Raw genomic sequence first — 13,389 nt, forward strand, 5'->3', positions numbered from 1 at the left:
ACATGGGGCGCATAGGGAAGCAGCGTGGCTCAGTGGAAAGAGCCTGGGCTTTGGAGTCAGAGCTCATGAGTTCGAATCCCAGCTCTGCCACCTGTCAGCTGTGTGACCGTGGGCAAGTCACTTCACTTCTCTGTGCCTCAGTTACCTCATCTGTAAAATGAGGATGAAGACTGTGAGCCCCACGTGGGACCACCTGATTCCCCTGTGTCTACCCCAGCGCTTAGAACAGTGCTCTGCACATAGTAAGCGCTTTACAAATACCAACATTATTAGTCCTAATCCCCATTTTACTGAGGAACAGAGAGATCAAGTGGCTTACCCAAGGTCACACGGCAGACAGGTGGCGGGGTGAGGATTAGAACTCAGGATCTTCTGAGTCCCAAACCTATGCTCAATCCTCTAGGCCATGCTGTTTTTCCACCTTCCCTCCTTCTCCCTCCTCTTCTTAATTCCACCCCTTCTATCCCTTTGCCTCCCCCATGCCTCACCCCTCTTCCAACCTTTCTCCTCCTGCGACTCCGTGACCGCCCCCCGACTCCCTCTTCACCCTTCCACCGTTTCCCCGCGTCCACCTGCTCGATGCCCTCTCACGGCTTCTCCCTCGACTTCCCACCTCTGTCGGATGGCCCATCTCGGCTCCCGCCTGCAATGACTCCGGGAGTGAACGGATGGAAGAGAACTCCCGCACCGGGCCTAATGAAACAACATCCTGTGCACCCGCTTTCGGTCCCCCCGGGTAGGGGTCGGAAGGGCGGGGGTCGTGGGGGGTGTCTCCGAACCACTCCCCAGCCAGGACAGGAAACGGCTCTTCCCCCGAACACCCCTAGCTCCCCTTCCAGCTCCGCCCCACCCTTTCCTCATTATTCTCACCTCCGTTGGGGACAGGGGCCTGGGTGGGGATGGGGAGGAGGCCGGGAACCGGCCTGGAGCCTGACAGGTGCCAGGGGAAGGTGCCCGGGGTTCCCCGGGAGAGCTGTGGAAGCGGGGTCCCGACAGATAAACGGGCCACCCGGATCCCGCCCCCATGCCTCTTTCCCCAGGCCCCACCTTTGACGGTCGTGACACAGGGCCCACGGGGTCAGGGGAGCGAGAATGAAAGGTGAACCCCGGCTTCTGGTCCCCGCTCTGTGTCACTCGGCCTCACCCTCTCTGGGTATCCATTTCTTCTTCTGTACCATCGGGGGGAAAAGAGCACCGCCTTCCCTCCCTCTTAAACAGAGGGCAGGGTCTGTGCCTGATCTGATTCTCCTGCCCCAGCGCTCAGCACAGGGCTGGTCACGGAGCCCCCAGGGGACGGTGGTTGATGCCAGGGCGACGGTCTACCGTTCCCCCATGCGGGGGTCCACACTCTGACCTCCTTCCCTAGGGGCCAGGGGCTTGGGGTGGAAGGTTGGGGGTGCGGCTGGGGGAGGGGGCTTGGGCGGGGAGTATGAAGAGCAGGAAAAAGGCAGGAGAGACCCAGACCTCGAAGCTGCGACTGGTCAGACCTGGGGGCCCGTCCGGCTAGAGAGCGGGCATACCCGGCCCTCGGCCCTCAGCCTACAGACCGGACGTTCCAGTGAAGAGCGCTAATTGCGCCTCTGGATAATTAATTAGAGAAAGATTCTCTGGAGCGCAGGGCCTGGTGGGGGCAGCTCGGTCACACAGGGAAACACAGCTGCTGCCTCGCCGGCCGGCCAGCTGGGTGACCTCGGGGACGGTCCCGGGCTCCATGGAGTCAACTCATCCGGTCTTCCGCCTCCGGGAGGAGGACAGAGGGAGAACGTCCCCCTTGGCCCCCGGGAACCCTACGGTCTCACCCCTTTCGCCCGTCCTGGCCGAAATCGAGACAGAAGTGAACTGGCGGCAGTGACGCGCCTTCCTGGATTTGGCGCAGGGGGTGGCCGATCGCCAACTCCCTCCCGTGCCCCTCAGGAGACTCCCCGGCCTCCCAACTCCCCCAACCATTTCTCAATCCTTTCTCCTCCAAGGAGCCCTCCCAGACCAGCTCCTCCTGACTCCAAGCCCTACCGGGACTCCAGCGGCCAACGGGCCCGGGTTCCCAAGGGGCTTCTTCGGTCTTTATGAGTTTTCCCTGTCACTTGTATTTAATCCTCTCTGTGTGTGTTGCCTCGCAGCGACCCCCTGACCCGGGGCAGCCCCTCCTCCAGTGCCCACCACAGAGTGGCTTGAGGGCTAGCAGTGTGTCTCCTCACTCCCAATCCCCAGTGCCCAACTCAGACGGGGGATGGACCATCCGACTTCCCCATCCCGTGTTTCTGTGTGACCTCACTGGACCCAATGCTATTGGCTACTTCCCACCAAGGGCCCACACAAGCCCCTCCTCAGAGTATATCCTGGGCCATCCCTAAGAGTCCAGCACCCCCTCCCCAGCCTCTAGCCCGGGCCACCCCCCACAAGGACCCACCATCCCCTCCCCAGCCTCCAGCCTGGGCTACCTGCCACCAAAGACTCACTACCCTTCCCCAGCCTCTGGCTCGGGCCAGAGGCCTCATCAATCGCCGGCCAAGCCTGGCCCAGCCTGGACTTTGGACTGCGGAATTAAAAATAGTCCCACTGACGACTGGTGGCTGGGAACCACAGCTGCAAACAGTGCATCCCCTGTCCCTATCCAGTCCTCCTCCTCCGGCTCTGCCTCCTGCTCCGCCCAGCTCCGCCCCACAGGGAGCCCGGCACCAGGCCTGGGGCCCGGACACCGAGTCTGGGCTCCCTTGGCTACCTCTGGAGCAAATGAGTAGCCAGTGTGGGCAACGGCCTTCCCCCCACCCGCCCGAGCCGGGCCCCTGTGGTTTCTGGAATTACGGAGGGCGGGGCGGGGCGGGGCAGGGCACGGGGGAGGAGAGCGTCTTCGCCCTTCGATCCTTGCTAGGTCACTAGAAAAGAGTTGGGAAGGAGAGGGGAGAACCAGAGCGGTCAGATTGTCTGGGCTCCACTGCAGGAAAGTCAGGGACGGAGAGGACCCTGAGAGTCGGGGATGGTGGATGGTCCGCGCTTGGTCACCGGGGGAGAGTCGGGGATGGAAAAGGGAGGGTCAAGGGTGTTGGATGGATCGTTCCTAACCACGAAGACAGGTCCGGGACAGAAATCGGCACACAGTTCCTCCCAGAGTCCTGGTGTCGTCGGCTAGAGGTAAGGAGAGGGACAGCATTGGTGTCAAGGTGGGTCCGAGGGGAAGGATGAGGGGCCCTGGGTAGGTCCGGGAGGGAAGCAGGCCTAGGTTTGGCGCCCCGGATCACTGACTTCCCGTTGGGGGTTTGGCAGCCCCAGTCTTGGGACGTGCCCTGCCCGCCCTCCCCGCCCCCCTTGGCCTGTTCCCCTTCCGCCCGTCCTCGGGTCCCGGGTCTCCCGTGGCCCCCTTGGCCTCTAGTGACCCCGGAGCCTGGATCGCATTAGGCCGCTTCCGCCCGGCCCGGCCCGGCCCGCTGCGGCCGGGGCCTGGAGTACAGCCACCCCTACTGGGCCTTCTAGGTCGGAAAACCCCCAGAACAGGCCCGTCGGTCACGCTGGAATCAGCTATTCGGACACGTCAGAAGCAGCCACTTGGATGCCCCAGAACCGGCCACCCGGGCAGCTCAGGACCAGCCACTCGCTACCCCAGGACCGGTCGCCGAGCTGGCGCCGGCCATGGGAGGACTGGCCGGGCCCCTGCCGATCTCCAGAGGCCGCTCGGGAAACAGAAAATCTCTGGAGCCTCGGAAGGGCAGGGAAGAGGGCTCGGCCCCGTGTCATCGCTGCACCCCTGGCCCCCGAACCCCGGCTTGAGGATCGAGGCCCAGCGGGACCCAGAGACAGAGCGGGGCTGGGACCCGGGCCGCCGGTTTTTGATAAATGCGTGGCTCAGTGGAGGGAGCCCGGGCTTAGGAGTCAGAGATCACGGGTTCGAATCCCGACTCTGCCACTTGCCAGCTGTGTGACTGTGGGCGAGTCACTTCCCTTCTCTGTGCCTCAGTTACCTCCTCTGTAAAATGGGGATTAAGACTGTGAGCCCCACGTGGGACAACCTGATTCCCCTGGGTCTCCCCCAGCGCTTAGAACGGTGCTCTGCACATAGTAAGCGCTTAACAAATACCAACATTATTATTATTATAGTCCCGGGTCGACACGGGCAAGTCACTGACCCTCTCCGAGCCTCAGTTTCCTCCTCTGTTCAATGGAGACGGGATCCCGGACCTCCTTTCCTCTTAGCCCGTGAGCCCGGTGGGGGATGTGGACTGCGTCCTACCTGATTCTCCTATCCTGGATGCCGCCCTCAGCGCAGTGCTTAGCACAGAGTAGATGCTGCATTTTTGGTCTGCCTCTTCCAGCCTCTATTAGCGTGGCTCAGTGGAACGAGCACGGGCTTGGGAGTCAGAGGTCACGGGTTCGAATCCCCGCTCTGCCCCTTGGCAGCTGTGTGCCTGTGGGCGAGTCACTTCACTTCTCCGGGCCTCAGTTCCCTCATCTGTCAAATGGGGATGAAGCCTGTGAGCCTCACGGGGGACAACTTGTTTACCCTGTATCTCCCCCAGCGCTTAGAACAGCGCTCTGCACATAATAAGCGCTTAACAAATACCAACATTATTATTATTGTGGTATCTATCGATAAATGGTATGAAGTGTTTAATGATGTTGGTATTTGTTAAGCGCTTACTATGTGCAGGGCACTGTTCTAAGCACTGGGGGAGATACATCAGGTTGTCCCACGTGAGGCTCACGGTTAAGTGCTTACTATGTGCAGAACATTATACTACTTGGGAGAGTACAATATAATCGATACAGTATAATATAATCTCCCCCAATTAGACTGTAAAAAATGGTGGCATTTGTTAAGCGCTTACTATGTGCAAAGCACTGTTCTAAGCGCTGGTGGATACAAGGAGATCAGGTTGTCCCACGTGGGGCTCACACTTTTAATCCCCATTTTCCAGATGAGGGAACTGAGGCACAGAGAAGTGAAGTGACTCGCCCAAAGTCACACAGCCGGCAAGCGGCAGAGCGGGGATGGGAACCCATGAACTCTGACTCCCAAGCCCGGGCTCTTTCCACTGTGCCACGCTGTGCGCCCGTCAAAGGGCAGGGACCGTCTCCATCTGTTACCGATTTGTCCATTCCAAGCGCTTAGTCCAGTGCTCTGCACATAGTAAGCGCTCAACAAATACTATTGAATGAATGAACGAATATAACGGAATTAGCCGACACGTTCCTTACCCTTAACGTGGGCTAGTGGCCAGAACCCGAGCCCGGGAGTCACGGGGACCTGGGTTCTTTTCATTCATTCAATAGTATTTATTGAGCGCTTACTATGTGCGGAGCGCTGTACTAAGCGCTCGGGTTCTCCGCCACTTGTCTGCTGTGCGACCTTGGGCAAGTCGCTTCCCTTCTTGCTTCAGTTCCCCCTACTCCCTCCCTCTCCTCCTCCCCTTTCCCCTCCCCACAGCACTTGTGCGTATTTGTATATATTATTTCTCTATTTATTTTGTTAATGATGTGTATATATCTATGATTCTATTTATCTTGATGGTATTGACGCCTGACTACTTGTTTTGTTTTGCCGTCTGTCTCCCCCGTTTAGGCCGTGAGCCCGCCGTTGAGCAGGGACTGTCTCTGTCTGTCGCCAAATTGTCCATTCCAAGCGCTCGGTACAGTGCTCCGCACATAGTAAGCGCTCAATAAATACGATTGAATGAAATGAATTTCTCTGTGCCTCGGTTCCCTCATCTGTAATATAATAATAATGATAATGGTATCTGTTTAGTGCTTACTATGTGCAAAGCACTGTTCTTAGTGCTGGGGGGGGGGGATACAAGGTGATCAGGTGGTCCCACGTGGGACTCACAGTCTTAATGCCCATTTTCCAGACGAGGGAACTGAGGCACAGAGAAGTGAAGTGACCTGTCCAAAGTCACACAGCTGACAAGCGGCGGAGCCGGGATTGGAACCCATGACCTCTGACTTCCAAGCCCGGGTTCTTTCCACTGAGCCACGAATACGGAGATCAAGACTGCGATCCCCATGTGGGACATGGACTGTGTCCAACCTGATTACCTTGTATCTACCCCAGGGCTTAGTACAGTGTCTGGCACATAGAGAGAAGCAGCGTAGCTCAGTGGAAAGAGCCCGGGCATGGGAATCAGAGGTCATGGGTTCGAATTCCGCATCTGCCACTTGTCAGCTGGGTGACTGTGGGCGAGTCACTTCACTTCTCTGTGCCTCAGTTACCTCATCTGTAAAATGGGGATTAAGACTGTGAGCCTCACGTGGGACAACCTGATGACCCTGTATCTACCCCAGCGCTTAGAACAGTGCTCTGCACATAGTAAGCGCTTAACAGATACCAACATTATTGCATAGTAAGCCCTTAACAAATGACTGTGAGCAAAGTCACTTCACTTCTCTGTGCCTCAGTTACCTCATCGTAAAATGGGGATTAAGACTGTGAGCCTCACGTGGGACAACCTGATGACCCTGGATCTCCCCCAGCGCTTAGAACAGTGCTCTGCACATAATAAGCGCTTAACACATACCAACATTATTAACAAATACCATTAAAAAGCCAAAGAAACTAATTTGTAGTCAATCACTGACAAAGTAACGTACAGATCACCCCTTAACAAATAGCATTATTAATTATTAGACATTGAGCCTTCTGGGGGACAGGGACCGAGTCCAACCTAATCCCGGCTCTGCCGCTTGTCAGCTGTATGACTGTGGGCGAGTCACTTCACTTCTCTGGGCCTCAGTGACCTCATCTGCCAAATGGGGATGAAGACTGGGAGCCTCACGTGGGACGACCTGATGACCCATATCTCCCTCAGAGCTTAGAACAGTGCTCTGCACATAGGAAGCGCTTAACCAATACCAACATCATTATTATTGAATTAAGTTGAATTTACCCCAGCAGTTGGTTCCATTTCAGTCGGAATGGGGGGGACGCTGGCGCCGCCCCGTGGACACCTGGGGGAACAACGGCCGGAGACAGAGAGGCCTCCTCGCTCATGATAATAATAATAATAACAGTGTTGGTATCTGTTAAGCGCTTACTACGTGCAGAGCACTGTTCTAAGCGCTGGGGGAGATACAGGGGAATGAGGTCGTCCCACGTGAGGCTCACAGTCTTCATCCCCATCTGGCAGATGAGGTCACTGAGGCCCCGAGAAGTGAAGCGACTTGCTCCAAGTGGCTGACAGGTGGCGGAGCCGGGATTAGAACCCGTGACCTCTGACTCCTAAGGCCGGGCTCTTTCCACTGAGCCACGCTGCTTCTCTCCCAGCCCCCGGCCCCCCCCCCCCACGTCCGCCCGGGACCCCTCCCGGGACCCTCGGGCCGGCGGCCACCGGGAGAGGAGGGGATGTGAGGCAGTGTGGCCCAGTGACCCCCCTGCGCTCTTCCCCACCGAACCCCTTCCTCCCATCCCCTTCCCTCTTCCCTGCTCACGTCCCATCCCAGTTCTCCTGTCCCATCGCCACCCCTCATCCCCCCCACTCCCCGCCCAGGAGCCACCTCAGGCAAGTCACTCACCCTCTCTGGTCTTGGTCCTTCTCCTCTGTGAAATAGAGTAAGCTCCCTGGGTGGGACAGGGACTCTGTCCAATAAGATAATAATGTTGGTATTGGTTTAGCGCTTACTCTGTGCCGAGCACCGTTCTAAGCGCCGGGGGGAGATACAGGGTCATCAGGTTGTCCCATGTGAGGCTCCCGGCCTTCATCCCCATTTGACAGATGAGGGAACTGAGGCCCAGAGAAGTGACTCGCCCACAGTCACACAGCTGACAAGTGGCAGAGCGGGGATTCGAACTCACGGCCTCTGACTCCCAGGCCCGGGCTCTTTCCACTGAGCCTGTGTGCACCTCAATAATACAAGTTCTGATTGTGGTGTAATGTGCTGCCAGCTGTTTTGCTGTCTGTCTCCCCCTTTTAATTATTCATTCAGTGGTATTTATTGAGCGCTTACTATGTACAGAGCACCGTTCTAGGTGCTTGGAACGGACAATGCGGGATCAGAGACCATCCTTGCCCGACAACGGGCTCACGGTCTAAACGGGGGAGAAGGCAAAACGAATAGTCCTCGATTGTGAGCCTGCTCCTGGGCAGGGATTGTCTCTGTTGCCGAATTGGACATTCCAAGCGCTTAGTACAGTGCTCTGCACAAAGTAAGCGCTCAATACGATTGAATGAATACTATGTGCGAAGCACTCGGTGGTACAGGTTGTACAGACTCCCTGTCCCACGCGGGGATCGGAGAAGCGGCATGGCTCAGCGGAAAGAGCACGGGCTTTGGAGTCAGAGGTCATGGGTTCGAATCCCCGCTCTGCCCCTCGTCAGCTGGGTGACTGTGGGCGAGTCGCTTCGCTTCTCTGGGCCTCGGTTCCCTCCTCTATAAAATGGGGGTGAAGACTGTGAGCCCCACGTGGGGCAACCTGATCCCCGTGTCTACCCCAGCGCCTAGAACAGTGCTCTGCACATAGTAAGCGCTTAACAAATACCAACATTTTTATTAAACTAGGTAGGGGAACAGGAATTTCATTTCCATTTTACAAATGTTTAAACTGAGGCCTAGAGAAATAAAGCGACTTGCTCAAGGTGATTCAGGAAAGTGGCCCGATGAAAAAAGCACGGGCCTGGGAGTCAGAGGACCTGGGTGCTAATCCTGCCTCTGCCAAATGCTTGATGCGGGGCTTTGGGCAAATCACTTCTCCACGCCTCAGTTCTCCTCTTCTCCCTAATTACAGGGAAGCAGCGTGGCTTAATGGATAGAGCACCGGCCTGGGAGTCGGGAGGTTATGGATTCTAATCCCAGCTCCGCCACTTGTCTGCTGTGGGACCTTGGGCAAGCCACTTCACTTCTCTAGGCCTCGGTTACCTCGTCCGTAAAATGGGGATTGAGACCGCGGGCCCCACGTGGGACGGGGACCGCGACCGTCCTGATTTTATTTCCCCCCCCCCCCCCCGGCACGTGTCATCATTATTATTATAAGACGGTGAGCTCGCGGTGGGACAGGGACTGTGTCCAACCTAATTAACTTCTATCTACCCCAGCACTTAGAAGTGTTGGCCACCGAATAAATGCTTAAGAAATACCGTTAAAAAAAAAAGAGGCGAAGCCCCCGATTATCCGGCCGACGTTACGGGCGGAGGGAAGCCAGAGGGCATCTCCAGGGTCGGGAGGGGCCGCCCTCGGCGAGATCCTGGAGCATCGTAGACCCCCTGGCCCTGAAGTATTGCTCCCTGCGCCATAAACCTGCTGGCCTGCAACAAGGGGGAAGGATGAGGTACATGAGGAATACCCAACTAGCTACTGAGAGAACAGTTTTCTTTGGAATTGAGCACCTACAGTGTGTAGGGCGGTGTACTCACCACCCACTACCCGTGGGGTCCTCCACTAGGCACCTACTGGGTACAGAGCACTGTACCGGTGGAGTGTTGGGCATCTGCTCTGGGCAGAACCCTGTATGCAGAGCCCTGTCTTGCTCACCCGCCGCGTACAGAGTGCTGTCCCGAGTGCCCACCGTAAGCACAGCGCCGTCCTGGGCGCGCGCGGCGTGCAGCACGCTGTCCCGAGCGCCCACGTTGTGCAGAGTGCGGTCCTGAGAGCCCACCGTGTGCAGAGTGCCGTCCTGAGGGTGGCTGGGGAAAAGGAAACCACACGTGGTGGCGAGGGGCTGGAGTGCAGTCCTGCGACCGCCCGCTCTGACCCGCCACCGCTGCTGCCCCTGGCCCCCGGCCCCCGGCCCAGCTGACCCCCCCACTAACGGGCGAGACACGGCAGGCGTTTATGATTTATTCTCTCCTGGTCCGGACGGCCAGGCAGGCCTTCGGCCGGGTCCGGGAGAGGCTTTCTCGACCGCGGCGTGGGCTCCCGTGACAGCGGAAAGCGTACCCCTCGGGTCCACCGCCTCTCCGCCAGCGGGAACACCGGGACGGAACCGCTCAGGCCCCATCAGTGCCCCTGGGCGGGGCCCGACGGGATCGGGCCCGAGGGTTTTGGCTGGGATCAAATTGCTCCCGTCTTCCTCTTGAAATACAGACGATGGCTTCTTTCCCACAATCGCCCATCCTGAAGGAGCACCCCGAGACGTCCGGGATATCGGGGGGGTGGGACGACTGCCTCCAGTGACTAGCTTGGAGGGGGGCAAGCCACTCGTCTCCCCGGTGGCCGGCTCGGCGGCGGGGGCAGGCTACCTGCCTCCAATGTCTAGCTTGGCAGGGGATGGGCCACCTGCCTTGAGCGGCTAGCTTGGAGAGGGTTGGACCACCTGCCTCCAGCGGCCAGCTTGGCAGGAAGCAGTTCTGGTCTCACCCGGCAGCACCGCAGAAAGCCTGCAGCGGTTTGGCCTCGTGCACCCTCATCGGGCGCCCCAGCCCACCCCGACGTGCCCGGGCCGGACCACGGGACCCAGGGTCGCTTTCCCTGGCAATGGGCTCTGGCACCGCAGCTCCAGCTGGCTATTTCCACTGTGACCCGCTCGGCCCCATTCACCCACACCGACTCTCTCGGTGGGGCCCCCGGGGCCTTCGTTCAAGGAGGGCCGGGACAAACCGCCGAAGTGAGCGGGGGGGGGGGGAGAGAAACGCCAACGGCCGGTGGGGACCGGAGTCCCCCCGGCCCACAGGAGGGTCCAGGCTCACGGCAGTACCCCGCTCGGAGGAGGAGGACCATGGCGGGGGGGACCCCGCGTGGGCCCCCGGGCTTCCTGGACACCCCGACCCAGCCGGTCCCCACCGGCTCTTCGCTGGTTCTCCTGGGCCGAAGCTCTCACCGCTTAACCCCACCGCCGAGGGACCGTGCCGCGCCAGGCGGTCCTCTAATTTAGAAAATCCAGAGGGCGGGGTCGACCGGATCCGGCCGGCCCCCCTGCCCTCTCCCCGCGACGGGGGCCGGGGGGGAGGCACCAGGTCTGCCCGACTGCCGGGCCCCCCACCCCCTCTTGGCCACCCGGGTTTTTGCCGGCCCAGCCGGGTCCGCCCTGCGGCGGGCCGGGCGACCGGGAGTCGCCTCACTGCCACCTAACTGGGAGGCGGCGGGGCAGGCACCTGAGCCTGGGGGAGGGCCCGGGGGACCCCAAGTCCCGGCGGTTACACAAGGGGACTCTCGTCGGGATTTCTGAACCCAAAGTGAAACGGGGCATCCCTCCCTCCACGCAGGCCCCCGGGGTCAGAGGTCTCCCGGACAGAACACGCCACGAACACGCAAGGCACCACGTCCACGCGCACGCACGGGGATCGATTCCAAGTGCATCCTGCAGCACCGCCAACACCGGCCACCTTCCCCTTCCCTCCCGCGCTCCCCGGCTGGTCCCCCGGTGGCCCGTCGGCCCAATCCGCCGGCCGAGGGTCCCGGGCGGGCCACGGGGAGCCGGACGAGGCCCCCCTCTGATCGCCGGCGCACGCGAGCCTCCTTGTGACTGTGGCTGAGCAGTTAGGAGTGCTAACGCGGACGGGCCTCACTCCCAAACGACCTCCCTTCGCCCCTTCCTCTTCCTCCTCCTCCTCTTCCGGGCCACCGCAAGGACCGGTCTCGACGGGGAAGCGAGAGCTTCGCCACTTGAGAACATTTGGGTCAGGCGAAGAGGAGAAGGATCGAGAGGGGAGGGGACGCAGAGGAAGGGAAGGGAGAGGAAGGTAGAAGAAGAAGAATCAGGAGGGGTTGCGGCCTGCTGGAAAGAGCACGGGACTGGGAGCCGGGGGACTGGGTTCTAATCCCGCCTCCGCCGCCTAACCGCTGCGTGGCCGTGGACCCTGCGCCTCAATTTCCTCATCTGAAAAGCGGGGGTAAAATATGCACACTCCGCTTAGAATGCGAGCCCCGTGTAGGGCGGGGGCTGTGTTCGAGCTGATTGTCTTGAATCTACCCCAGTGCCCAGCAAAATGCTTGGCACCTAGTGAGCACTTAATAAATACCATCGTTATGAATATCATTCAGAGGGAGAGGGGACAGGAGGAACGGGAGGGCAGGGGAAGGAGGCACTGTTTAACTGATCCTTTCAAAATAAAAACAGCTCAGGATTTAGTCCGCTGAAACTGAGAAAACGGGATCTCCCGCATCGAAACTCAGCTCGGAGGCCCAATCTGAATGTCGGCAGCTGAAACATCGCCCTTGGGGGAGAGTAAGTTTGGGGGTGTTTATGTAGGGCAAGTGTGCACGTATTTTTAAATGGCCACCCGCCTACCGTTCTCTTTTTTACCGTGGCTCTATCGGCCACTGCCCTGAATCACCACAAAGTGGCATAAATTCCATCTTCTGGAAAGATGAGACGCGGCGAGGAAGTGTTTCCGATCCCCAATTCCTCCCTGCGAGAGTGCTGATGTGGGGGTGCCGACCCTTCAATTCCTGAAAAATCATCATAATAAGCATGATGATACCCTGCATTTGCCAGACTGCTTTTAACTTCCCAAGCTCTTTCCTGGCACTGTGCCCTCGTGACATCCCCGGGAGAGGGAGAGCACAGATTATTCTCCCAATCTGGCAGAGGGGGAAGCGGGGGCCCAGAGAGGTGGCGTGACTCGGCCACGATCGCGCAGCAGGCTGGGGGCGGGGCTGGGATTAGAACGCGGGACCTCTGCCTCTCACTGCACCCTCTGTCCTTCTTAACCACCGGGCCGACCGACCATCCGCGGGTGGCGGGTGCGGGGGGAGACGTGGCGAGAGCCGGGAGGGCTCTCGTCACACCGCTCCTGCCAGAGCCTCCCGGCGGATGACCCGGGGGGGGGGGGGGGGCCTCACCGGTCTCTCCCCGCGGGGAGACGGGGAGGGAGACGGGACGGCCGGTTCCAGGGGCGGGCCGCGCCGCGTCAGACCCCGCAGTCCGGCTGCCTGTCCCGCTGCTGCCGCCGGGCCAGGGTCTGGTACGAGGAGAGGAAGGCCACGCCGCTGTGGAAGAGGATCTGCCACCCGTTGCGGCGCCCGTACAGGGAGACGTTGCACAGGCAGACGCAGGCCAGCGCCAGCGCTGCCTTGGGCATCCGGGCTGGACTGTAGAATAGGTACAGGTGACACTGCGGCGGCACCAGCACAGAGACAGAGAGAGAGAAAGAGTCCGGCGGCGGCTCCTGGGGTCCGCCCCGCCTCAGGGCCGCCTGGGACACCCCCCAACCTGAGGCCCGATCCCTCCCCGGCTGCGGCCCCCTTCCCCCCCCGCCCCCAGCCAAAGTGGGGCACGGGTTTCGGCTGGACTCCCGGCCCCCGGGGCCCCGCTCTTCCAGCCTCCGGGGTTTCCATCTCTACCTGGGCTATGCAGGCTCCAAAGGAGATGAGAAATGCCAGAGCGTTTCCAATCCCCTCGCAATCCTCCTGGTCGGGAAAGCACGGGGTGGGGCGGGAAGGAAAGAGAGAGAACGCAAAGTTCAGTCAGAGGGGCCGCGCCTCTCGGCCCATCCCTGACTTAAATACCACGGGTGGTATAGCGTGGGTCTG

General features: G+C 59.8%; 1 protein-coding gene and 1 long non-coding RNA gene across 4 annotated transcripts in view; both read right to left on the reverse strand.

Annotated features, from left to right (window-relative positions):
* Positions 1-2,817: 2,817 nt before the first annotated feature.
* Positions 2,818-9,594, reverse strand: LOC114816069. The gene is made up of 3 exons (XR_003763843.2): positions 9,485-9,594; positions 7,498-7,561; positions 2,818-3,123 (listed from the first exon to the last, which is right to left on the reverse strand). It is a non-coding gene; the product is annotated as an uncharacterized LOC114816069 (long non-coding RNA).
* Positions 9,595-9,742: 148 nt separating this feature from the next.
* SEC22C (SEC22 homolog C, vesicle trafficking protein) overlaps positions 9,743-13,389 on the reverse strand; it is a 28,013-nt gene continuing 24,366 nt past the window's right edge. For all 3 annotated transcript variants that reach the window (XM_029077717.2, XM_029077716.1, XM_029077720.2), the window contains 2 exons: positions 13,201-13,266; positions 9,743-12,971 (listed from right to left, as the gene is read on the reverse strand). In XM_029077717.2, coding sequence (XP_028933550.1) covers positions 12,768-12,971; positions 13,201-13,266 — 270 coding nt within the window. In that variant the 3' untranslated portion in view covers positions 9,743-12,767. The remainder of the gene's footprint in view (positions 12,972-13,200; positions 13,267-13,389) is intronic.

Source organism: Ornithorhynchus anatinus, chromosome 13 (assembly GCF_004115215.2).
Source record: "Ornithorhynchus anatinus isolate Pmale09 chromosome 13, mOrnAna1.pri.v4, whole genome shotgun sequence".
Taxonomy (NCBI): Eukaryota; Metazoa; Chordata; class Mammalia; order Monotremata; family Ornithorhynchidae; genus Ornithorhynchus; species Ornithorhynchus anatinus.